Source organism: Vanellus vanellus, assembly GCF_965231255.1.
Source record: "Vanellus vanellus genome assembly, chromosome: 5".
NCBI classification, from domain to species: domain Eukaryota; kingdom Metazoa; phylum Chordata; class Aves; order Charadriiformes; family Charadriidae; genus Vanellus; species Vanellus vanellus.
In genome coordinates, this window is record NC_138910.1 from 65,347,309 (window position 1) to 65,375,231 (window position 27,923).

The 27,923-nt window shown below is 36.8% G+C and overlaps 1 protein-coding gene across 1 annotated transcript; it reads left to right on the forward strand.

The window, feature by feature from the left end:
* Positions 1-1,739: 1,739 nt before the first annotated feature.
* Positions 1,740-22,891, forward strand: ODF2L (outer dense fiber of sperm tails 2 like; the record flags this gene model as incomplete). Its single annotated transcript, XM_082484668.1, is given in 16 exon segments — positions 1,740-1,847; positions 4,242-4,292; positions 4,296-4,391; positions 5,952-6,014; positions 6,248-6,319; positions 8,104-8,220; positions 11,260-11,445; positions 12,773-12,882; positions 14,385-14,520; positions 15,081-15,191; positions 16,344-16,448; positions 19,370-19,387; positions 19,389-19,492; positions 19,579-19,741; positions 20,633-20,758; positions 22,763-22,891. Coding segments are annotated over 16 exon segments (1,695 nt in total).
* Between the last annotated feature and the right edge of the window lie 5,032 nt (positions 22,892-27,923).

Below are 27,923 nucleotides of genomic sequence, written 5' to 3' on the forward strand. Positions count from 1 at the left end.
GCACACATGGCTAGATAACATTATCCAAAGAGTGTATAAAGGGAATAACTGCTTTGACTTCTGAAATTCCATTGCCAGCAAGAGAAGAAAACAGAAGCACACTGGCGTGTTTACAAATTATGCCAAATGATATGTTTTATATTGATTTTGATTATTTCTCCCAATGCCAAGATTTTTTTGAAAATGTAAGTCACCAACACTCATCTTCACTTAGCATATTAAAAAGTAGTATTTCTATCAGTATGCATTTTTCTAAACAAAATTAACGTGCAGATTATCATTTTGTATGATCTATGTACATATGTATCTATGTCCATATCTATATGGATGTATATATCTATACACATGATCATATTTATATCACATCATGTTTTGCACACTTCATTATCTGAAAATGATCTTTGCATACGTCTATTGCAATGCCTCAGATATTCCTATAAAGTGCCACCTCAAGTGTCAGTAGCACTTTCTCATGTGATGTGATGCAAGAGTAATTGGTTTATTTTTCATCAGAACTTGTGTATTTAAAAATATGTGGCTTTTCTACAATGTTTGACAATGTGTGGCCAAAAAAAAAAAAGCTTCACATACAGTCAGGTTACGTGAATACTTATCGTTTAACTTCAGAAAAAAATATATTAATGGGAACACCCAGAAAGAAAACAAATAGAGGGTCCAAAGCTCCTCAGAGCTCTCCAGGTTTCCCTGCCCATCTTCCTCTGCCTCAACGCCGCCCCGTCTGCGCAAGTTATTGGGTGGAAATGGATACAGCCATGTCTTGAAGCGCCTTTGAACCCCAACCGCATGAACCTCTTTCTGTCGGGGAAGGGGGCGATGCTGTTCCCCCCGGCCCGCGGAGGCCGCAGGACCACGCAGAGGCCGCAGCGGCCCGCACAGCTGCATCCGACGCCCCCCCGTCTCATCGGGCCCCCGCGGGCCGCACCGGGCCCGAGCGGCGGGCGGCGGGGGTGCTCCCGGGGAGCGCCTGCTACCGCCGCGCCGCGGGGACAAGCTTTGCCGTTGGGAGGCGGCCGCCGCCGCCTCCCGCCCGCCACGGGAGGAGCAGGCGGCGGCAACGGCTGGTTGCCCCGGCAACGGCTGCCGGCGGGAAGCGGCGGCGGCGGCGGCGGCGGTGAGGGGCCGGCGGGCTCAGGCGGAGAGGCCGGGGAGGGGGCGCTGAGGGGACCCTGCCCCGCGGGAGTGGGTCCTGAGGGGACACTGCCCCCTCCGAGGGGGTCCTGAGGGGACACTGCTCCCCCCGAGGAGGTCCTGAGGGGACACAGCCCCACAGGGGCAGCAGCCGCGGGCAGGCGGGTGCAGGGGCGTGGGGCGAGGGGAGAGGGCCGGAGTCAGGGCCCGGGGTGAGGCCGCAGCTGGGCGGCCGGTGCCCCTGCTCTTCGCCCCCCCGCGCCGGGGAGCGGGGAAGTGGGGAACTGCAGCTGGCAGCTTCACTCCGTCCTTCGCGCGTATTCAGTTTTCTGCTGGCGAGGGATTTGTTTTCTGTGCACCGAGTGCGTGAGATCGGTGCTGCTTCAGTGATTACAAGTTATGAATATGCGTGCAAGATTTCAGTTGCATTAACTGTGTTAAATCTCTGATGAGACTGGGGTTTACTTGGTTAGGTACGCTGTATTTTCTAGTGGGAGCAACCTGGGATGGCAATAATGTTTCGGTTACTGATCTACAGTACAGCAATATATGTTAACACATACTGTCTTGCTATACAGCGTTAAAACAAAATGTCATCATCATCACAGTCATCCTCATCTTTACCAGTACATAACTGTACTGCTCCTTTATTGGACTTCGATCTTCAGGAAAAGTTTCTTCTTCCTCATGCTGCTGAGGCAAGTTCATTCTGTTCCCGTTTAGCTTGATTTTTTTCATTCTATTTACTTTGTTAATAAGATTCAAAACAGATATTTCAAATCATACTTCCTAGCTACAGATGGAAAGTAGGTGATATTTCAAAAAATGGGTGAGTGCTGGACATAAAAATGGTACACTGAAACTATGGAAAAATTCTTACTTGTTCTTTTCTGCTGACATAGATGGGCTAAGACAAATGAAACACAGTGTTTAATCTTCCAAGATGGTGTTTTCACTGGAAGTAATTAAATTCAAGAACGTAGTTTTGATTATATAACCAAGAAAAAGCTATAGAGGCCTGCACCATGTTATACAAGTTAAGGTCTGCCAGGAAATGTAAGCCTGTAATAAACCAAGACACACATACATATATATATATATAAAATAAAAAAAAAAATAGACATTTTGAGTGTAGTTATTTACCTTACGTCAACAGTTGGAAGCAGAGCAATTTACATTCTGATTCTGTGAGGAAGTGATTTTTTTGAGTTGGGAGCTTCTCAATTTCTATTACTCATTATCTCAATTATGCTAAGGAGATGTGGATGTAAGAGTATAAACTCAGTCTGAAAAATTCTTTTGATGGAAAAGCACCTGGCACAAGCTGAAAGCAGGAGAAATGGGTCCTGGTGGGTGGAGAAGGCAAGACAATCCACTCCTGAAAAGTAACGAGTAGTCAGTGGAGCACTGAGTGGAGTAAACGGATGACTGTGATTTGCCAGGGCATCAATCTTGCTAGAGTGTGAGGGTAGAGGCAGGAGAGAGGTGTTTGGAGAAGGGGTGAGGGTGCCAGCAGATTCCTGCAAGTGGGGGAATGGGATGCATTTAGATAGTAGACACTAATACTTGGCTCTGGACTTGCCATGGCACGGGCAGCATCATGTTCCTGTGCAGCCTTGCCTGCTGAGGAGCCCTTCCAAACTGGGAAATGAGAAAAGCCATTGCTGCCTCCAAATTGGAAGAATTCTGCTGCGAAACATAGTATTGGTGTCTGATCAGGATATGGCCTCCACCTTCACTGGAGGTAAACTGTTTACCTTTGCCTTGTAGATTAGGTGTGTTTTGTGAGCAATCAGTTTGAGGGTACATCCTGTGACACCACAGGCTTTTTACCCTTGTTGGAAGTCATAAATACAACATTTCTTTGATCTTTAAAATTTCTCCTAAATCACAGAATCACAGAATGGTAGGGGTTGGAAGAAGCCTTTGGAGATCATCTAGTCCAGCTCCCCTGCCAAAGCAGGTTCACCTACAGTGGGTTGGACAGGAATGTATCCAGGCGAGTTTTGAATGTCTCCAGAGAAAGAGACTCCACAGCCTCTCTGGGCAGCCTGTTCCAGTGCTCTGTCAGACTCAAAGTAAAGAAGTTTTTCCTCGTGTTGAGACAGAATTTCCTGTGTACCAATTTGTGCCTGTTGCCCCGTTGCCCCTTGTCCTATCGCTGAGCTCCACTGAAAAGAGTCTGGCCCCATCCTCTTGACCCTTTAGATATTTATATGCATTGATGAGATCCCCTGTCAGTCTTCTCCAGGCTAAGCAGATCCAGGTTTCTCAGCCTTTCTTCCTAAGAGGGGTGCTCCATTCCCTTCATCATCCTCATAGCCCTCTCCTGGACTGTCTCCAGTAGTTCCTGGTCTTTCTTGAACTGGGGAGCCCAGAACAGGACACAGTTCTCCAGATGTGGCCTCACCAGGGCAGACTAGAGGGGGAGGATGACCTCCCTCAACCTGCTGACCACACTCTTTTTAATGCGTTCCAGGATGCCATTGGCCTTCTTGGCCACAAGGGCACACTGCTGGCTCCTGGTCAACTTGTCCACCAGGACTCCCAGGTCCCTCTCTGCAGAGCTGCTCTCCAGGAGGTCAGCCCCTAACCTATACTGATGCATGGGGTTATTCCTCCCTAGATGCAGTACCCTACACTTATCCTTGTTGAACTTCATTACGTTCCTCTCTGCCCGACACTTTAGCCTGTCCAGATCTGGCTGAATGGTGGCACAGCCTCTGGTGTGTCAGCCGCTCCTCCCAGTTTTTTGTCATCAGCAAACTTGCTGATGGTACTCTCTGTCCCCTCATCCAGCTCATTGTTAAATATGTTGAACAGGACTGGGCCCAGTACTGACCCCTGGGGACCACCACTAGTTACAGGCCTCCAACTGGATTCTGCGCCACTGATCACAACCCTCTGAGCTCTGCCATTCAGCCAATGCTCAATCCACCTCATTGCCCACTCATCTAACCCACACTTCCTAAGCTTACCTATGATTCCCCTGAAGAGCTAACTTGTTTTATGTTGATATCCTTGAATTAGTAAGATCAGTGTGCTAACTGTGAGTGATTCTAAATGTTACATAGTTGTGAATGTTGTTTCAGGGAAAAACTTATGTGCCACCTGGAGGTGAAGGAAAACTCTGTTCACTGATTTAGCCATATAAAAAGGATTATCCTGGAACTACAAAAGCCATCCAAGATGGAAAATATTTTACTGATCTAAGCAAAGAATCTGACAGTTTAGAACACCAAGTATATGTAAGGCATAAACATGGAACCAATGCAAATGTACATTTCTTACACGAGTCTTGAACTAACATTTAGTCTTACCACTTTCGTTAATAGACATATTGGGAAGATTTTTTTGTTATGTCCTGTGCATAGTCCTGTGCCTGCAAAGTTGGAAGGAATTTGGCAGGCTGTGTATGTTAAAACAGGAGGTGGATCACAATGAATTCCTGTTTTAACAGTAGTGTCATATGGAACTCGCACAGAAACCTGATGAAGAACATCGATTTCTCGTAAAATTAAATGTGATTTGTCATTGCTGATTTTTCTTAGCTTTCTTTCAGAAGTCACAAAGCTAACCTTTTTTTTCTTGCAAGCTAAAAGAGATGGGTGTTTATTCTGAATTTTTTTTTAAATTTTAAAGATGATATTCTTGATTCTCAGGTTTTCATAGACAATGCTAGCTGTCTTACAGCATGAGGCTTTTTGTTGATCGCTAGAGAGAAAGTTCATAGAGAACTAGCTGTGGGGAAGACAGTTTGAATGAGAATGGAAGGATGATATGAGTAATTTAGGTTTCCAGTCATTTCTCAATTCTGGGAAGTCTTCTAAGCACTTCTGGTTTGGTAATAAATTTCTGTGGGGTCACAAAATGCCATTCCTGTTTATATATTAGGTTTTGGCTGATAGCAAATCTGACTCAGTGTAATCAGGAAAGGATAGGACTGCTACTGAATACAATGCTTGTAAGTTTGCAGTGTGTGTGGAGGTGGAAACCTGGATGTAAAATTGAGGTCCAAATACTGACTTTACAGATAAAAACGGGATCAAGATTACAGAACATTCCACGGAATTACATGCAGGCTAGGATAAGACAAATGCTTTGCAAGGAGTTGTGGTAAAACTTTTGATGCCAAAGTTTCCACCTTCAGGCAGTGGGTTTATCTTCTCACTAGTGAAATGAAAATGTTTAGGATTTACAATCTGAAATTCCCACAAGTCTTTTTTTTTTTTTTTAAATGGAAAGTTACCCCACCCCCAAATTCAGACGTTTTAAAATGAGAAGTTTAGTCGACAATATTATAGGCACATAAATTCTTTTGGATTTGTAGTAACAGTTAATGTAGGTTGATTTTTGTGATGTCCCAGCCTGCGTGTTCTGGTTCAGTCTTCAAATTCTCCTATCTAACTGAAGTACCTGAAAGGTTTTAATACTTAATATTAATCTTTAAAATATTACGAGTTGTAAAAATGCTTTTATTATTTGACTACATGTTTAAATAACACTGAAGTATTTATGGTATTTTAGAGTCTTTTTAGCTAAAATAAAGAATGAAATTGGTGTATGGAATGACCCTAGTTTGTTTTCTTCAGCTACGAAGTTCTGTGTACAAAATAGATTGAATCTTTAGGGTTTGAACCACCAACTCTAAGTAGCTCATGAGTATGCGAGCTTTTATATTCATATGTACCACATTTGAAAATGTAGCAAATTATATGTACCAAATTCAAAACCATTGAAAAAATGCTAAATCAATTAAAATCAGAAGTAATTTTTTAATGTTTCCTGCTTCTGTCTTGCAGTTAAACAGCAAAAACATTGACACTTTGGTGCAGAAGTTAAGTGAAAATGAAACCCAAAATACTGTAAGTAAATTAAAATTTCTGTCTCTTTTCGTTCTATGCTGTACATCTGAAAATGGGTCTGTCATGGGATCATACAATTTCAAGTGACAGTGGCAAAGTGGGAATGTTTGTGGTTTGTCATCAAAAAATGGAATCTTGGTTTTACAGCTGAAATGTTCATCAGTGTGTACCACTGTTGCATTGTTGTGTACAGACATTAAAATAATTTCTTTGTTATTTTTTTTTCCATGAAGAATCTCAGGAGAAAAATACTTGAAAAAGAGAAACATGTTAAAGAACTTTCATCCAGGCTTCAGCTTGAAAAAGTGAGTTACCAGTTCTATTGGAATGAATGTTTTCTCCCAGCGTATTAGATTCTTATTTACAAATTTTAAATTATGAGAAAAGCAATTATTTCAAGCATCTTTGAAAAAAGGGAAAATCCTGAAAGATGTTTCCTACAGAAATATCTTAAAACCATCAAGACTGTATCCAAACCTATTAACGATGCAGGTTTCCTTAACACTAATGTCCCACGGTTCATGGAGGGGCATACATCTAGACTAGTGGCTTTTGGCTTTTCATTTGCAATAGTTCTGGAAAAAAGTATTTGTAATGAAGTAATATAGAATAAACTAAACAGACATTGCTCACAGTTAATTTCCATATCTCTTTGGGCTCAGTGAAATAGGGAAAGGTAGTACTGGCAGCAGAGCTAATATCAAAGGCTGGCAAGACCTCATTCGTTCTTTGAACCAAAGGAAGGGGCTCAGGATGGAAACCAACATAGGCAGAGAAGAATTGTCTGTCCTGTACAAGGAGTTTCAAAAGTTTCAAAAATTATTTTACTGCTAGTTTATCAATCTGTGTTACAGTACCTGTATACCTAAAGTGCACTTTATGTGTATGCAGTGCAGTGTAGTTCAGTGTTAGTGAGGGACAGATTAGGCTCTGTTAAACCTTTAATGGGACAATGGTGATTTTTGTAGCTCCTTGGGGTTTGTTGACAGCCGTGATTGTTCTTTATGAATTCTTCTTTTCTTAACCAAGAGAACATACCACTTGGCTGCAGGATAAACTTAGCCAGATAATTGTAATAGAGGAGCCTGTGGGGGTGCCCAAATTCACACTTGGCAATTGGCATGTCCTTGTCTTTATCTTGAAGTGAAGCAGCATGTTTTCATAAAAACGTTCTTTCATTTGAGAGTAGAAATGCTGAACAGAAAAGCCTATAAAGTTCTGAAGACCACAAGGGCAGCAAATGTCAGCACTGATGGGATCTGCGCAGCATGCCATGCCCTGACTAGAGATCTATCTAATGTTGAACAATTCAAGGGTGCTCAGCATCTGAAGGGATAAATGATTATCTGTGCTATCCCCTTGTTCCTTCTTGTGTTATCTTCAATAAATGGCATTTTCATCAATACCTGACTGAGTCTGAGTCTGCCTTTCTTACTGGTATCTATAATGAACACTTACACTGGTGCATTACAGCGTTATTCTTGTCTACTGATAATATGACTTCTTTCTTCCTGTTTTCATTATTTGTTATTTAGAATGAGCCAAAGGAATCAAGTTGCAAGACATTTCACAGAATCATCTGTCATCATTATGGTGACATAAGTTGACTGTTCCGTTATGCTTTATGTATCACTCCCAAAATTAGAGTTTGAGTTAAACGTATCAATACTTCTAATACCAGGTGGTGGTCTTTGGTATTTAGTGAAGATCAGTTCAGATCTAATTAGTCAGGGCAGAGCTGATCAGCGTGGCTTAATTTTGGTCAACCTGCTAGTTAGATGCCTTTGCTCAGCCCGGATTTCTGAGTTTGTGCTTCCAGGCCTTATTCATACTACTTAAAGAGTCAGATTAAACATGAGGCATCAATTATACATACATTCTTTCAAGTTTGTGATTTCTGTTTAACATTAATAACATTAGTAACAAGTTACTGCTTGTGAATATACTTGTAGAGCATGTTTTATCTTTTCCAGCTTTTGAGAACATTCAAATGTCAGCTAGAAACTGCAGCAAAGTAGAAAGAATACAGATAGCATCGTACAACCTATCTCCATAGACCAATAGATTTGTGTTTATTTCTCTTTCTTAGGTCAATGTACAGAAAGAAGACCACCTGTCAAGATCTGTAAAAGCAGTACAAGCTCACCTGCAGTGTCAGATTCAAAGAAAAGAAATGGAAAATGATGAATTAAAAGTGAAAGTACAGGTCAACATATTTTTACTCATGTTACAGTTTATTTGAAATAATTAGCAAAGCCTTAGTGTGGTCAAAGTTTAACTCAGATGCAAGAGTTAAATCTTAAAGTATCACTTGATATCAAACTCTTGGTAAAAGAAAAATCCCGAACAGTAAAAATCATTGGCATTTATATTTTGCACAGTCTGCCTGACCACACTATCTTAATGGCAAGGTTTTGGGTTTGTTTTTTTCCTTTTCTCAACTTGTGCATACTAACAGTTCTGTTGAAGAGAATTTAGGCACACAAAAAAGCATTTGCTATCTAGAAGATAGATAACGATCCTGAGGCAGTCTCCATGTAGTCAATGGAACGAGATAGGCAAGTCCCCAGGATGAGGTTCTGTTGTGAGATAAGCGTGATGAATCACCACCTGTTTCTTTTTATTGACTGTGAAGGAATCAATAAACCTCTTAATACTGACTGAAAGAGAAACACTTAAGACTAATGTCTAACCTCCCTTTGTTTAAGGTAGGTGAAATTGTTTCCATTTTCTGTTCAAAAAAGCAAGATGTAAATTTCGGCATTTGCATCAGTTACTGGCTTTAGAACAAGGCAAGGAAGAGATTGCGTCAGAGACAGGAGCAGTCTGTGGCTTCAGATTTCAGTATTTGAAACTTGTTAAGAACATAGGCATGAATGACCAAACATTGGCTAAAAAATAATGTATTTCTAATTTCCAAACACTTTTTAGTAGCATACATCCCTGATTAATTGTATCATTTGAAGTTAAGGAACCTGAAGCAACTGAATTTCAAAAAAGGCACATATGTCTACGTCTGTATAAATACCTTATGTTTTCTTCTGAATACAAATTCCTTTCTTGTTCTACTACCTAGTACAGTTGTAGAGTTCCAACAGCATTTTCATTAGATACAGTAACTTGATATGCAACTGTATTTTCATTCAATCTCTATTTAAAAGTTTTGTTTGCTCTTCAAAAAGTGCTGCAGTCAGTTGCTAGCTTAAATCGTGATGATGACTTTGTTAATATTTAGACAAAAACTTGCGAAAGCTTAGCATTACGCTTATGAATTAATTCTTAATTTAAATTGACCTCAGCAACTGAATAATGCCCCAAACACTTATTCTCAGTGTGATTGTGACCTCCTGCGGTTAGAGCAGGGGATAACAGTTGTTTACTTATGCAACGGTTAAAGAAGTCCGTACATAAACTCAGATTTTCTATTTGCTCTATTTATTGAAGGTGTTCTTCGGCCATGCCTCCCCCAAGTCACATCTTTGTTTATTGAATGCCTTATAAGCATCTACATATGAAAACTGTTTCCTGCATATCTGAGGGGTTTAGCATTTCATTTTTTGAAGTAGGACTTTTCCTTTTTGGTGAGTCCCAGTACCTGAGATCATCTTTTACATGGAAAACCACATGCATTGAATAAGGCTGGCACATTAACGTAATCAGTAGGTAAATGGCATGTTATTCCGGTCTTTACTCAGGTAGAACGTAATTAAGTGTCAGACCTAGACTCAAATGTAGGAAACAAATGCATTAATCATGCTTACAATTAGGATATTTATCAGTGACTTGGGACAAATTTTACACTGCTAGCCTACTTTTACATTGCTGTAGTCTGACAGAAGAATAATAAGTTATATGAATGGAACTCGCACTTGTCTTTGTGAAAGTAGTTGTCTACTGGTAGCTTGGTCATGTTTATGATAAGCTGTAACACCTTAAAAATAATCGCATCTGAGATTCTCCTTGAAGCAGAGTCCAGTATTGCTTTTACTGTATATCATCATGTAGTGTCTTAATGTCTGGTCTCTTTTTCCATTCATATTTTAATAACAAATGATATGTAGATGAAAAATACAAAAGTCATGAAGTTAGAGAGGTCAGCTTCCTGGACAGGATAGGATCAGTACACTCCCTTCATCAGAGTGATGTAAAGATATAGTTAGTCAGAAATATTAACAGCAATAGGAAAGTTAATATGATGACAGTTGTAGAATCCAGCTCTCACCTCAATTGCATTGTACACATTTGATAATACAATTAAATGCATTAAAATACGTTTAATGCAAATGTATTTTTACATGTATTTAAATAAAAATACATTTAATGCAAATGTATTTTATTTCCTGAATACTGCAAAATTAAGCACTCAGGAAATTAGTTATTTGTTGTCCTTACAATGTGTGATTTGCAGATGTGATTTAAGCTTTATCATAGCCTGTTTTAGTTACCTTTAAACAATTGTCTGCTGTGGGCAAGGCAGCACTTAGCCTTTTCTTTTTGCATTTTCTGCTCCACTATCCACTGAACATAAAATATAGCTTTCCATTAAAAAAGAGTTTCTTCACTAAACTATTCTGTTTCATTAACAGAGTGGGGCCATTATAAACATGGGAAAAAGTCAGACATCTTGCAAGAAAATACTATATTGTCATCTAATTACAGACCATATTGTAATACAGATATTCAAGAAAAGACCCTGGCCTTTCCTACCTTCTTGACTTAAGAAAATCAAATCCAAGATCATAACTTTCATATTGAAATTTTGTATGCAGTTATAGTGATCTCCAGTCCTAGTTTCCTGTGTGCTCACTATAGATTCACTACATCAGTGAATATCTCTGGTAGCATTGTTAAGCTGATATTTGCAGAAATTGGTCACTAGGGATGATGAAACCACTTTTTTTTTTCCTCATAAATGGGCCATGCCTTCTACATTGAAATTCTGCATTCATTTCCAAGAGCACACAGCAATGGTTAGATTGCACTCTTTCCCCTACTCCTTCCTGCTTCTGCACCTCTTCAACCTCATCTCTTGATCATCTTAATAATGAGTTTCCCAATATGTATTTTCTCTTGCCTACTGCTGTACGTACCTTGGCTAGCTCCTTGTATCAACCACAAGATTTGACACACAGAGACATTATGGAAACAGATTATAAACGTAATTGGGAATCCTGACTATGTTGTGTCACAAAATGATCTGTAAGGTATAGAATTTGAAAACAGTTGATGTTTAATTATGCTGCAGACTCTAGAAAAGAAAATAGCAGAGTGGAAACTTCAAGTTGGTGAATGCAAGCACCAGATATTAGCCTTAACGGAAACAAGTGAGCAAAAGAAGACTGCTCTGAAAAAAGCAATCAGGTCCCAGAAACAAAGAGCTGAATGCTTTGAAGCAGCTGTGGAAAATTTAATCTCCAGAATAAGAGAACATGTGAGTGACTACACTGTGAGCAATGTTGTGCTGTATTGCTTTAAATTGAACAATTGGGAGATTTTCACCTGTGGAAAACAGGAAAAGTCAGTTGGTCATGCTGTGTTTGTGTCTCTTATATTTTTGCTCCTTGATTAAGGAAAAAGTTGCCGTAAGTGACATGCAAACTGTTACTACATTCACTGCCTTTGTTTTGTTAATATTTAGTGAGTGCCTTAAGCCATGAGGTTGTACACTTCAAACTGTAGTCAGAGGAGTCTGATCAGCTTTCAGTTACACCTCTCCTGATCTTCCTGTTCGACCTTTATAGATATACACTCAAAAGCACAGTATACTAACTAAGAATCCATGATTGGAGTTTGAAGTCCTTATTTTCTTTATTTATTGGTGTATGACTTCTCATGTGGGTACATAGCTTTCTGTTTCTAAGCTGCTGAAACTTTTCAAAATCCAGGTACAGAACTTCCTTAATCCGAATTATTCCTTAGATTCTTGCCCTGCATATCCCTACAGTGTCTAATTGTTCAAAAAGGCCAGATGGATCAGAACTGTGCCGAGGTCTTTATTGCCTTATTTAGATTTCCTAATAAGAGTATGTTTTGATACACTTAGATGTGTTGCCATCATTTTGGATATGTCAGTATTAAAGATATATTTTTCCAGTTAGTATATCAGGAGATGGTTAATAATGTTTTTTGTTTTCTTTGATCTTTGTGAGAAGACAGTAGTGGATCTGTAAGTACACTTAGCAGCACAGAGGGATGGCAACTAACTCCTGAACTTTTGATGTTCTGTAGTCGCACTATTGTTCTCTTTCGTCATTGAAGACCTGGTGTACTTTCAAGATAGCATGTGTTAGTTAATTATCCATACTTCTTTGAGGGACTTTACCTAACTTTGTATTTCTTACCTACCTATTATTTTTTATTCCTCAAATGTTTTCGCAGAATTTTATTTTTGTAGCAATTTATGTAGTTTATATGTAGTAGAAATGTATTGGAGACAAATATTTTTGTTGTAAGAAAAGATTTTAATCTTAATTTTTGAAATATTATTGTAGTCTACTGTTGATATACAGTGCCAGTGTTTTACCGTGTATCTGCCTTGAAACTAAGTCTGTACTTAGACTTTAATTTTTTAAAAATGTGGGTAGTTTTGTTTATTTTCTTTTGAGACGAGACAAAATTTACATTGCTTTTTACTAGGGAGATCCAATAAAGCCATCTCATATTAAATAGCTCTTGTGTTTAGAAAAGTTTGTAGAACTAGATGGCATTCTTCAGTGACATTCTTTTGTTACATAATTTGTAATTCCTGTATTCTCTAGGAAGTCAAACTGTCTGAGATACTGTCAGCTTTTGATGTCTGGAAAAGTCAGCATGATAGAATGGTTGAAGGAAAGACCATGTTAGAAATTCAAAGAGAAGATCTTAAGAAGTAAGTTAAGCTGTTGATCTATTTTTTTGTTTCTGTAGTCAGACAGTGTTGGTATTTAGTAGTGTAGTACTCAGTGTTGACAATGGAAACAAGTTTATGTATTCATATTTCCGAATTTAGAAGTTGGAAACTAGAACAAATTTAAGATTTCTAGCCTTCTCTCTGCTGCATTTCACAACTTTTTTAAAAAACTTCATTCCCCCATACAAGTAAGGAACATATTCTTTCCCCTGCATGCTTCTGATGATTAGCCTGAACTTGCTAAGTAGCTACGATGCTGCTTCCTCAAAACCACTTATTTAGTAACTGATTCAACAGCTTGAGTGTTAACCCTTGTGTCTACTGCAGTATAGAAAGGAGGTTCTTGGGCTTCTAGTTTCTACTTCAGACTAATGATGGCAAAATTACTTCCGTTCCACTAATGTCTCACCCCACTAGAGGACAGAGAAGGGTTCCTCTCAGATGCGCATTCGAACAGTTTATTCTTGGAAGTAAAAGCAACACAAAATTGTCCAACCTTATTCAAAGTACACTGTCAAATCTTAATTTACATGAAGCATATGCCATTTTCTTTGGCATCTGATGACAAACACCCTTTTACCTTTTCAGTCAGTAGAAATATGGACTGTAATTCAAATAAGCAAAAGAAACTGGTAGGTGCCTTTATGCTAGGTCTAAGGCAGAATGTATACTTTACAAAGAACTTGATTCATACTCAGATATGTAGCAGCTCAAATTAAATAGGCTTCACTCTTTTGTATTTGTTTCAGAAAATCCAAAAATATTTTCAGCATATTTTAAATTTAACAGGAGTGCAGGTACATAACATCAGTCCAGAAATCTGTGTAGCCCACTATTGGTGCAGTGTATATGAGGAGGCATCTAGGACAGAATAAGAGAAGGGAAACATCTATGATACTTCCCTCAAGTACTCATTCTGCTTCTAGCTGTTTTTTGCTGGTTTTATTTTAGCTGAAAATATAAGTCTTTGCTTGAAATGGAGCATTCTAGCAAGACTTGTTCTACTAGGCAGTGTATGGCTAACTAAACAGCCAAACAAATTTCATTGTTTAACTTCATTAACATGAAAAACAAATGGTAAGGCATAGCACAATTTGTTGCTTTTAATAATGGCAAGTACCATTCCTAAACTAGGTACGTAATGTTCTTAGTAGGACGTTATCTCATAGACTCTATAAATTCAATGTAATTCCATTTTGTACAGTATGTGTATACATAGTTGTCTTGGAAGTATGCTTGGGTGTTCTAGCTAACGAATTTATTTGTAAATAGCTAGGACCACTTAATTGGTAGACCACTCTTTTGGATAGTTTTTTATTTCAATAGATACTCCTTTCTTGGGATGCTTAAATGCATTCTCCCTTTTTTTTTTAATAAAATAAAAACAATGAAGTAGTATGTGTTAAGGTACAATTTAATTTGCATAGTGAGAGTTTTGGAAGTGTTGTATATTATGCCAAAGTTATTGCTTATCTAACAAGGCAGATCACAAGCCTTTTGGAAGACCTGAAAAGAAAGGAGGAATGGAGAAGAAATTCAGATGAGGAAATTTTTGGAAAGCTAAATTCTGTTAACTCTGAAAAGAAAAAGATTTACCTTGAAAATGAAAAATTAAAGGTGAGATCATTATAAATCATCGTTGAATGGCTCTGCATTTCTGATACATTAATGAAGTAACCACATTAATTCCATTTGGGTCTTCTGTCTAGAGATCCCAAACCTGTAGAATAAATATTGCTATTCATTTTTTACAGTAAGTGAAGATGAGACGTTAAAAATTCATCAGTGGAAATCTATGGCAAAGCTAGGAAGAGTATTGTCTGATGATCTGATTAACCAGGATGCCATTTATTTTACTGTCACTAGCTACACAATTGCTTAACTAGAAACTGTTCTTTTATGTTTATAAAACTTTCTTTCAAATTAAAGAACTGAGTTTAGCTCAATTATTAATTTCAAGTTTTAAAGCATTTACAGGTTTTGTATTGTATTTATCCTCCAAAGTAAAAGTTCTCATAGGCTGACAAATTAACTGTGGGATATAATTTTTGTTTGACTGGATAAATAATTGCATCACTCTTTTTAATGCCTGCAGGTTACTTGCTAGGAATATATTGTAGCTTGGGTTATTTTAATAACACTCTTACAATTTTTATATTTTCCATGTTTTAATCAAGGCTTACCTTGCTACATTAGAAAACAGTACTGTTTCCGTTGAAAATGAGCTGCTAAATCTGCAAGCAAAGGCAAAGCTGCAGGAAAATCTAATTGAAGAGTACAAAAATCAGGTGACTAGCATATTTGAAATGTTCAAGTATGGTTTTTAAATTTGTAAGCAGTTTTGAGGAAATGATAAAGATTTTGTTTGTAATAAAACAGATTTGCTGTCATGGTAATTGTAATACTGTTGTAACATTGAGGATGATAGAAGACAGTGCCAGTACAAACTATATCCAAGAATAGTCTGCACACTATTACTAGTACACATAATCCTTACTGAATTGTGAGAAGGACGGTTGAAGCTCACTGAAGCCAACAGAGCTAATTACATACTTGCTTAGAAAAGATTTCCTTCCTATAAAGCAAGTTGGCAACCCAGTAAACTCTACTGTAAAAGTAAACTTTGAGTCCGATGTCTTTAGTGGACACATCCAATGATATTTCACCTCTCCTTGGTCATATCTTTACTTCCACATTCCTAAGAACAGTAAACCAGCATTCAAGTACTGTTGTAAGAGTCTTTTGATTTATATAGGTATCTCCACATTGAAAATACCAGCAAAACATATAAATCAGACTTAAAACGGGCATTTTATCAATTCCTTTTTTTGTATTTGGCTTTATTCCAAAGAAGAAATTTTAGAACATTGATTCAAAGTTGTCTATATTTCTGCTATAGTATAGACACCATTTCACTGACATTCTTCACTTATGTCTTTTTAAAATCATTGACAAGAGACGAGACATGGTACAAAATCTAAGTACAACCAGCATGCCTTGTCTGTGGAATGCATCACCACAATTAAAGTTGTTGCCAGCTTTAAGACGGGAGATGTCAGGGAACAGTCAGCCTTAAGCAGTGAGGGGGATAAAATTCCCTAGCTCATACCTGTGGTGACTCTAGAGGGGAACTGTGGGTGATACTTGTTACCTGAGGAGAGAAAGGTGAGTCATACTGGCTGCTCCTGTAGCACAACTGTAGCTTATTCTCTGTTGTTGAAAACAAAATGTTGATATCACAGTGTTTTTACCAGGTTACCCTTTTCTATTTGCTGTGGTGAGTAGGATAATGAAAATAAGTAACTTCATATAATGAAAAATATTGAGAATTTATTTAGAAATCAGAGGTTTTCCTTTATGCTTCATAGTAATGGTTGTATTTTTTCTATATTTAAAAGAAACAACTTGCAAATGTATGTGAAAAATATATGCTGTCCTAGGTACAAAAATTACAAACAGCAGTAGAAGAATTGAAATCCAGATGTGGAATAGTCTTAAATGAAAACAAAAGAAAAACAGAAAACAAATGCATAGAAGTGTATAAGGTAAGTTTTGCAGTAATAAAGCATGTTTCCAAACAATTCTGTAGGACATTGATCTTTCCTACGTTATTGTGATCCACTTATTACAAGTCATAAGGTACTGGCTCTTTTTCATGTATAAAATTGTTTTTAAATTCACTGAATGTTTTACTAACTCTTACTTGTGAACTGGTGGGTTTTGGGATACTACACAATTGCAAACGGTTGAGAAATCATTCCTAGAATAATCCTTTTAAATGTGATTTTGTTGTTGATGATTTTAAAACTAGATCTCTCAACAGAACAGCTGTGAAAGTTGCATAGGGAAGCAAACCTACTGTAAGACTGCTTTGTTTTAACTAGAAGTTAAAACAGAGAATCCATACAGAGATGAGTTTTTCAGAATTTTTCCTGTAAGCTGCTTAGTGTGGCTGTGTGCCATCTCTTAAAATATATTGCAATAAAAATAAAATAAAAATTTGGGTATTGCATGATGAACTGCTAACACGTGCATAATTTTGTAAATTGTAATTGTGAATGTTACTGAGTCTTTAATGAAATGTAGTCAGAGATGGAAAGATGGTGAACCTGTATTGTCAGTATTTTATAAAATAGGTTATATTATGCAACTTGTGTAGAATTTCAGATTTATTACTTACATGGAAAGCCATTAAGTATTACAACAATTAATTTATGGTTTTACGCTTACATTTTTCTCCTGTGATGCTACTATGCAGGTGAGGGACAAAACGGAGGCTGAGTTAGAGGAGTTAGAACATGTTTGTGAGTTGCTGAAAGTAGCTGAGGAAAAGCAGCAAGGATATCAGGAAAAGCTCTTGTCCTGGGAAAGGATCCATGCACAGAAATGTGAAACCGTTAAGGAGCTGCAGGATCAGGTGCTTAGAACATGCTGATTTCTAAAGATAAATGAGAAAATTATGTGGAAGAAAGTCTCTGGAACATTTTTTTCTTATTAGTGTGTGTGACAGTTGCATGGTTTCCTTTGTTATTTGCTTCATAAATCAAAAACTTCTTCTGTAGAAATAGCATAATGCAAATAAAACTATTGCCAACTGTATTTATATGAATTCAGTATGGGACAAGACTAGTTACTCTTAGATTCTGTATCTTTTAAGTGATCCTTGATCTTTTTGAGTACTTATGTCCTGAGATGTACTGCAGAATTCTTCCCTGGGAATAAATGTGCAAGTCTAGTTTATTGTTTTTATCTAGTGGAATAATTTAATTCCACATTAGTTTTGTTTTTAATGACTAATTTATAAGCCAGACAATATTTGCTCAGATAGTCATGAATTATATTGTTGATGATGTAGAACTTTAACACTTTAATGAGTGCATTGTGTTGGTTGATAAAATATTTTTTTAAATATGCTTTGATAAGATCATTTCTATTTTTAGCAGTATTTTAACACTGCTGCTTGTATTTTCTCTGAAGCCTGAATATGAATATTCCTCAGTTGTTTTTCTTCAGTGACATCAATGGCAGGGCTAAGTTTGGGGGGGTTTGTTATTCTCTTTTCTCCCTCTTTTTTTTTTTTCTAAATGTGCTTTTGAGTTAGACGAGAATACTCTGATAGCATGAATGACAAAGGTATTTGAATCAGTAGGCTGGGAAAGGGGTTTAATGTTCCTGTGTAAGTGGGAAAACTGAAACACAGTGAGTGTTTGTCTACTTATAGCCTGTATATGCTTTTTGAAGAAATAGTTCCTGATTTTGTTTTAAATTTCTTGTCAAGATGATCTTTATAGCATCAGATTTTGTTCTTGTTTGTGTCATTTTAAATACTCCTTACGGGAATGCTTGTAAGCTTATAAATCAATCTTTGCTTAGTGAAGTACTTAAGCAACAATTAATTTTGAGGCGCATATATAAAATGCAGTATGTAACTTTAATCTAACTACATGTTTTCCAGAATAAGTGCAAAAAACCTCTTAAGTATAGTGAAGTATTTGGGAATATAATCACTAGTCTGGTGGAACAGCAGTTAAAATTCAGCGTTAAATCTTGGTGACGTTCTTTAGAGATTCTGACCCTTGATCCTGTGACCAGAATTTTGAAAAATTCCTTTTGAAGTAACTGGAACATGTGTAGAAACCGTCTTCTGAGTTCAGGTGGACCAAGACATCGGTTTACTACCCCTCTGCTGGAGGTTTCTGCTGCTACCAGTGTGCTAGCTGAATAGCCTGTAATTCACCTGAACAAAATCAAACAGATTAGCTCAAATTACAGGATGGAACTGCTTGAGGTAGTCCAGTGAATGATGGAGGTTGCCCCTTAAATAATGGTGCCAGCAGGCTGGTGATGTGGCTATTTCTTGCTAATCTAGTGTTGATGGATGGTAGCAAAAGCCATAGTCTCATCACTACTGTTAGGAGATTTAAAAGAAAACTTGTAAAATTTGTCAGTCTGGATGGTGGGCAGGAGAAGACAGTTTGACTTTTTGCTTTCTTCACTGTCTGCTACTGATACACCTCTTCTTATGAACTTGGTTGTCTTTTTGATATTCACTACTTTCTGAGATTCTTTGCCTGTGCTACACTGTTCGTCTGTGATAACTATATATATGCAGTGTTATTTCTATGCTTCCTGTGACTGTAGTGTGAGGGAACTTATTTTTGCTGGAATCTAAAGCTTAAGAGTCAAAGTTCACAAGGAGGTAGACCCAGCCAACTCCTAATACACAAGGCTGCATGAGCAGCATGGGGGTTTTGTTAGGACTTCACTTTGTTACGTAGCAGGTTTTCCATCTTAGAAAGTGTTCACACAAAGTTTTAGGATGCTACTTTGGCTGTGTTTTATTTGTTTTAAATACAAGATAATGTTTACTTGAATATAATATAGTGTTTATCTGAAATTACAGTTAAATTGTTCGGTTGGCTTTTAATAGGCAAGCTTCCCTTACTCTGTAATATCCTGTATATAGGCCTCTTCAACTAGAAATTGGATTGTTGTTTTCACAGGAGGAAGACAGTGTAACTTCCATGGGCAGTCATTCCTTAGAAGAAGAAAACCATAACATTCAGAAGAAATATGAAGATCTTAAAAGGTAATTTTTAAAAAATCTGACTGCAATTATTTCCTACACTTTTCTGCTATAGTGAATTATAATGTGTTAATTTGTTTTGCATAAAGGCAATTAGAAAAGATGGAATTTCAAAATGAAGAACTTGCTTGTCAGCTCAAAAAAGAAGATGAGAGTCTTCAATGCAGTAAATTGCAGCTTGAAGAGAAAATTGCAGAATATAATGGATTAACCAGACAACTGGAATCTGCTTTGGAAGAAGGGAGAAAAATGGTATTGATGATTTCATACATCTGTTAATCCTGTTTGCTATTTTCTATTTAAAAATAGCATTAAAAACAAATGTCCTTGAGAAGAAAAGATGGGACGAGATTATTTGGCATGTAGGGAGCAATGCTAAAAAGTTACTGGGAATTTCTGCATTTTTAAATATGGATAGCACGATTCAACTTCTTTGTGGAATTCGGATCCTGTTGAAATTAATGACAAAGTTCAGTGGACCAATATTTCTCTCATTTTTTTTTTCTGTGACAAATCAAAATGCTTTAACCACCTAATATTAAATCCCATACATATGGCAAAAGGTTTCTGAACAGAAGCTTAATCTTGCCTTTTTCTTATTTTCTTTGGAATAGGCAGCCCACAAGAACTTCAGTGTTGAAGTCCTCATTTTAGAAGAAGGCTTTGCATACTTTCAATATTAAACAGATTTGTCATTTGTAGGAAGGATGCAAACAGTAAATCAAATGGAAGAGGAAACGTAGGAATTTAAATTGCAGTGAATTATATTAGTTTAATCAGAAAATATGGTTGAAGTTGTAATTTCTGTCTCAGATTAATCATTTTGAAATAAACTATGGATTTTCTCAGTACTGTCTGAGGGTATTCATTTGGTTTTGAAAAAATAAAACACTTGGCTTAACTTACAAATGAGTTATGAAAGTGTCTCCGTCCCAATAATATTACATTTTTTTCCAAATCGAAACTTCTTTCAGATTTAGCCAAAATATTTCCCAGGTTTGTTTAATTTCTGTGCATGGGAAATAACTAAAGTATTAGATGACAGGATAGGAAATAGAGCTATTAATGCTAAGATATAAGAAAATAATTTGGTTTGGGCTTTAAGTGAAAATAAATATACATAATTTCTCATTACTATTATAGGTAGCTGAAGAACTGGAAAAAATGTCGTATAAAGAACAAGCCCTTCAGACAAAAATGCTAGTTCTTGAAACTGAAGTGAGAGAGGGGCAAGAAGAGAAAGAACAACTCCTCTGCACATTTCACCATGTGAGTAAATAATACTATTTATGACTTAAGAAATTACTTACCACATCACTGTTTACAGTAAAAGTTCCTTTTACTGAAAAACACAGTACTAATAGAATTGATGCACACATTCAGGAACAGCAAAATAATTCAACTTGACAATATACTTTGTATATTGACATTTCTAATAGGCTTAACAGATGCCCAGTCTAACTAAATCACTGGAATAATATTGAGTTTACATCTCTCATTCAATTCAATTTTCCCAGCAAGGCAAAAATAAAAAAATATGTATGAAGTTGTAATTTCTCTTTCAGATTAATCATGTTCAGTAAACATACCGAGATTTGAGTAAATGCATTACAGTTCCATAATGATATAGTTGTATCTTTTTTTTTTTCCCCGAGTTGATTACAAGAATCTGATCTTACTGGAATTTGTGAAAAGCTTTCAGTTTATATACTAATGTTGCACATAAACATAGTAACAAAAGAGATATTCTGATTTTTCAAAGTGTTAAGCCTTTAAAGGCCCAGGTTTTCATATGTTGATACTTACCTATTCAGCAAAGCCACAGTCTAAGAAGGTATTTTGGGTGAGTAATATTTCCTGAAAACAAACAGACAAAAGAAGTCTGATTTATTGTTCTATCTAATCCAGAAAATTTCAGCACACTTTCTATTAATAAAATGTCAGACATAGCTGAATTCCTTAGAGTAGTGATGGCAAGTCATTAGCTTTAATCAAATTTTTGATACGGTTAGAGATTTGTCCTGCGATCAGTGTTAATAACCTACAAAGCTATTTAAAATAAATATAGAAGACACCAAAAAGATTAATTCTTGCTCTCCTAGACTTTCAAAAACAGTATTTTGTATTCTGACTTGGAGCATTCAAGATTAAAATCAAACCAACCTAAGTGCAAACTCTATTCAAGATTTAAATAAAACATCAGAAATACGGTTCTGAATTCAGTATGCTTTAATTAATTTTTATCTGTATCAAATGTAAGTTAATGTCTGCATTTGCCCTAAGACAAAAGTGTGCTTAAAACAAAATAAGACATTGGCTAGTGCTTTATTCTACTTCAAATTATCTTTCATAGGAATTTATTACTATGTTAAAGTAAAATAGAAAATAAAGAAAATTTTCTTTTCTTTTGTCCCAGAAATACTCACACATATGTTTTCAAATGGTTTCCATTTGAAGCTTACAGTTAAAATATAAATATGAAAGATGTATATGTCTGAGAGAACTGTTCTAAGTTAATTAATTGCTTTTTATTCTTATTACATTTACATATAACTGAGAATGCATTATGGAAAATGACAAAATGATGTTATTCCTATTTTTGTAGTGAAACTGGAAACAAACTAAGACTTTGAAGGTAACTTTATTCAGTTATTCATTCTAACCTGATTATTTTTTTTATAGGGTGGATTTAAATCTGACTACTATAATTCTATTTTTTTAAATTTGAATTTATTTCAACCAACTAGCATCTGAAATTTGTAATAGGCATAAAAGGAAATACCTGAATATCTGTAGTATTTATATAACAAATGATCTATGGTGTGCATCAGGTATGGAACTAATGAGCAGGTAGTATTGCTATCAATCATCTTTATCATGTAAGGAGCTACAGACATCAAAAATCACGTTGCATCAGAGATCAATAACAGATGTTTCCTTGAAAAATCAACGTGAGTGAGAGTGTTAAGTCAATAATAGATTTAAGATGCTAAGAATCTTTCATGATGAAAATTCAGAAGGTTAGTTTTTATGTTCCCAGGCCTTTTTTGGATCATAAGCCTATTCAAACACATTCAGTTTGGTCCTGACTGAACATAAATAAAGCTTCAATATTTTGCAGCCTTTTGGGGTATCTTCAGTTCTGTGGAGCCTCTGAATACTTTTACAGGTAAATAAGGGTTATAAAAATTAGGGACTAGTTGTCTTGCATTATTATTTTGGTTGATTTGTATTTTATTTCTAAGTTGCATTGCGTTTTTCTTTTTTCTTCAGAATGAAAAGCACCATGAAATACATTTGAAAGAGCTGGAGAACAGCCTACAGAAGTCAGAGAACAAGAACCAGAGCATCCAGAATTATGTGCAGTTTTTGAAAGCTTCATACATAACAATGTTTGGCTGAATTCTTTAATTTAATTTATTTAATAATAAACTTTTCAAGGTTTGGCTCTAACTGTTGTTAGAGGCCTTATAATATTTTGCAGGATTGAGTACTATGATGTTAGTTCTTCCCTAGGAAAAGCTTCTGTTGCAGGCAGGGAAAAAGCAGGTCAGTCGTAACTGTATATCCTACTGGCTGGTCACATATGGAAAAGTTACCTCGTGTTACTGATGTAAAGAATTGTATTATTCATGGAACAGAAGTGAGAAGGCGGACTGCATGACAGTAGTGACAGGTATGTAAGTGTGGGGTATACATACAAAGTTGTAAATTGGACTGTGAATTTACTATATGTTAGGTCCTGTGCTGTAAAATCTTATGTGACTCCTTTTAGTCCATGGTAAATGCAGATGATCACAGTTTGCATGGGGGGAAGAGAACACCCATGGACTGGTTGCAGGGACATTTGCGTATTTTAATTATTAATAATTATATATATACACTTCTGTTACTGTAGAAATCTGGTTGCCTAGGATAATGATATCTATCCTCTTAAGACAGGCAAAAATTTAGAGAGCATTAGGTTCCCTTCCTTTTTTTCCCTGTAGTTTAGCAGCAATATAGCACGCCCTACTGTGCTGCATGAAATAGTTGCCGCCACAAGGCTGTCCCATCCAGCCTTTTTTCCCTACATCCCATTATGGTCAGGAGTATACTATAGAAATATTTTACAAATATAAGTAGGAAAGTATTTTAGATACAGATAGTGTTTAAGCTCTGAATGTGTTGATATACCCTTTCACAGAGACACAGCTCCAGTCAGGTATTTAAGTATTTTTCTGTGTTTGAGTACAAGAGCTGCTGTTTTCTGAAGTCAGTAAGACTGACATGCCTCAGGTTAAACATATGTAAATATTCAGCTGATACAGGGCTAATACAAAAAACTATTCTGATTGAGAAAGTAATTGTTTTTATAGATATATGCTGTGATATGTTTTTTGAACAGTAGTGCATCCAGATAAATACATGTAATTTAGAATATATATTTAAATAATATATATTTTTGACTGAAAACATGTTAGTTCATGCACAGACAATACCTGCTTGTTACACATGCTATTTCATTGTTAGATATTTATAATGTGTAGAATATTGATGTTTTTTCTTTTTTTTTTTGCAAGTGTTTATTCATCCTAACAAATACTGATATGTGCTAATGATGTGCTTGTGTGCACTTCTTAAAAATAAAATTATCATTGACTATATATGACATGCTAGTAATAAATATTTCTGTTAAATTTCAGAGGGTTTTGCATTACACACACACAACCATATTTGTATTAATTTAGTTTTGCTTGTGCTGCTTATAAAATATCAAAACGTTTTTGGAAGTCATCATCTATGAAGGAAGGATTTCAGAAATAAGGAGTTGAATCCAGTCCATGACTGTTTTTTAAAAGGTCATTATGGAAAATTTTACGCTTTTCATTGATAAATGATACAAAGATGTACAGTAACTTGATTTCAGCCTATCTTTTGCTATCTAGGAAATTAGATTTTTTTGTTTGTTTGTTTTCTCCTCTTCCTGTGTCATTTGCAAGAAATAGATCTGGAATTATTAAAGTTGCTGACAGCTTCAGGTAGGTACCTCTTTACCTCTAGATGTCTACAAGCAGAATAAATGTAAGATATGTCAAAGTATATGTGACTTGGTTTAACTTATATAATTAGAAGTTTCTTTCCTTTTTTTCATATTCAGTCACTGGAATATACATTCTTGATCTTTGGAGTCTTAGAAATATCTTAAAAATGAAGACAGCCTTTTCCAAATGATGGTGATGTTTTGTGGCTCTGATTGTTTTTTTTTGCGTGGTAGAAATAGGGCTCCTAGTTGCAATGATCACTTATTTTTTTCTCAGTTCCTTTTTGAACTGGTGTTAGCTGATTATATTATTGGGATTTTAATTTTCTTTAGCTCATTTAGAAACAGAAGTTGCTGTGTTGTTTTTTTTTTTTTAATAAAGAAAATAATGAAATTATTTTTATAACTACCTAAGGATCTGGCATTTACTCTAGATTGCTACTTGTATCTTTAGTAAGTGCGTAAAATACAGCTTTTCTTGCCTTGTTCATTTTGCAACACAGAAAGCCCCGTGTCATGCTGCAGAATTATTGGATAGAGCTATACTGAGTTGGCTGTATTTTGGGATTCTAATATTTTTCTTTAAAGCAATTTATTTTTACTGTCTGTGTCACATAGCAAAGTGACAATTTTCTAGGAAGAAACAGACTCATTATTCTTGCTTTTCTGGGAGTTTTCATCTCCAGACAATTTTAGAAGCCCTTGATAATGATGCTGTTACCAGCATCTCACCTCTCAGCCTTTTTTCAAATGAGATTTTGATTTAGCATTTCCCCCAAAAAAGCTTAATATGCTGTTGCAAGTTGTTAAATACAGTCAGATGAAACATCTTACTGCTACAAATATGTACAGAAAAACTATCAAAACAACAGTTACTGGTCTGTACTGTACTTGCTTCCATGATGATGCTTTCAGTCTGGTGGTGTTCATTCACAGGACCCTTAGCAAACAGGAAGGTTTCTCTTCTGCTGCTCAGGAAGTCTTTGGCCAGAAAGGCAGCAGAAATGAGAGATTCTGTGCAATAGTTTGAGCATGCTTTCAATGACGAGCTCGCCCAGTAGAAAGTCTTAAAGAGATTTTAGCTGGGTAAGAAAAGGATAGAGAAAAAAATAAGATTAAACCACTAGTATTCTCTACCCACTGTATTTGGAAGGTTTCCTAGTAAGAAGACTTTTTTACCATAGACTTACTGAGGTACATAGTTGAATGTTATGCATTGTATGTGTTGTGGGATTTTTTGATAAGATTTTTGTGGTAATTTTTCACGAAAGCTGACTCCGTATGATCTAAGATACATAAGAGAGCCCATGGCTGAAGTGATACTAGTCTTCTTTTTGTAAATCAAATCAAAGCTACCTACAATGCTACTGTTTTCCCCCAATATCTGTATATTGCTTTATTTCCTACCCATGTTAAATAATTAATGAGATCTTTTTCTGTAGAGTTTTCCAGGAACGGCTTAAGAGTGATTAATATGGCCCCACTTTTGGGTTGGTTTATTCTGTCATTTATAGCTGGATGCAGAGACATTCTGCCAGCAGGATTCGGACAATTTAGAAGCATACAGCAGTTGTTTATTGGCCAGGACACAGAGAAGACAGCCAGGATTTAATGAGCTATTAGGCTAAGGACTAGTGTGCTCTCCACCCCTCGTAAGATGTGTGCTACGTGAGGCGCCTCGGCTGGCCAGGCAGGCATCAGTCAGGCAGGAAGAGCTGGGCTCTGGGGAACAGATCCCACCATCGCTGGTTCCCCCTCATCCACCAGCTTTGTCCGCGCTTGTGGCTTCCAAAATTGCATTTTAAAATGCAGTTTAGAGATCCCACTGCGTTTAAATCTGTGTGGTGCTTTGAGGTTGGCAGATTCACTTTCTAGCCAGTGCGCTTCCATATTCAATCATAATTTCAGAGCCTTAATTATGTTAAATTTTAAGCATGTAGAGTCCTGAAATCGGCAGACCTTAAAGAGTTGTCCTGAACTCCCTACTCCTGCAATTCTTTATCTGTGATAAAATGGGCGGTAACACATCAGTGCCTCGTTTCTTGCTGGGTTTTGAGAAAGAAAGGATTTGAAGTAGAAGATCATTATCTTATCATATGCTTTAAATTTGTTAATGTATGGGAACACGGAATTTAAAGCAGAAGCATAAGTCTTAGGGCTACTTGGGGCCCTACCCCCTTTAATCCTGCCTGCCAAATGGCTTATTATTAGTGGCTTAAGGTTGATAGAAGAACTTTATCTGTTTCCTATCCATGGCACAAAAACTGCTGTAGATCCTATTTAAGATGGAGTCTTTCCAGTAAGAGCACAGAAACTCAATAATTTCTCTCTGGACACCTGTGTCCTTAAGGGATATCTTTATAGAAGACGCATAGATCACTGAGCTCCATACGGTTGACTCCTCAGTCAAGTGCGGTGGGTTACCAGCACAGCATTTCTTTTGACTAGTCCTTTTATCTATTTAATGGTGAATGAAATCAACACTTGGACTTTTGTGTAAAGGTTAAGGAGGGTCCGTTATCATGCAGCTCAAAACGCCTTGTGCTAGAATCGTGTCCAGCATCCTGCCTTGGAAAAGAGCCAGGTTAGACTTTTTGTGACAGAAATCACTTTGTCGGGGATTTTCCTACAGGAAAAGTGACTTGGCTTCCTCCGCTGACAAGCTGTCTGGCAGCGTAACATCTGCGCGCAGCCCTTCCTGCGCCAGGAGGCCCGGGGTCGGCCAGCACAAACAGGGATCAAAGCAGGGCCTGATAGGAAAGGGTTGTGCGGGGCGTGAAGTAGACGCAATGATTTCATACAGATTTCATTTTGCTTTTTCAATGAAAGCTTCCTGTGGATTGTTTTAAGGCTGACACAGCGCAAGCATGTTCCTTAAGGCCAGAGAAGTGAGAGCAGTGTCCTGATGTCTACCAGTGGGGAATTCAAGCAGTCAAAAACGTGAATTTATTGCAGTCATGCAGGTCATCCTATTATGCCTTTGGGTTCAGAATATTCTCTTGCCTATTTACAGCTGAACAGTAATCCTATAGCAGCTGTCACTCAGCGGTAAAACTTCCAAACGTTTGAAGGTGGAGTGTGTTTTATATTGCCATCCACATCTATCTGCACCCCTCACTCAGGATTCTTGAGGTAATGCTCTTGGTTTGCGTCTTTGGATAAGGCTTTCACAGCTACTGACAGTCCAAAGGAATATCACCCTCGTGATAACTGAATCATTCCCGCTCAGACAAATCTAGTGTCTGTAAAATGCTGGTTTTATTGAGAACAATAATAATTGTTTCCAGGAAGTAGCTGACTTAAAACCAGACCTTTTTTGTTTGAGTGTTTGACAGACCAGATCAAATACCTTATTAACATATCATAAGACTTTTATGACAGATTAATCTACTTCATTTAAAAGCAATAGGG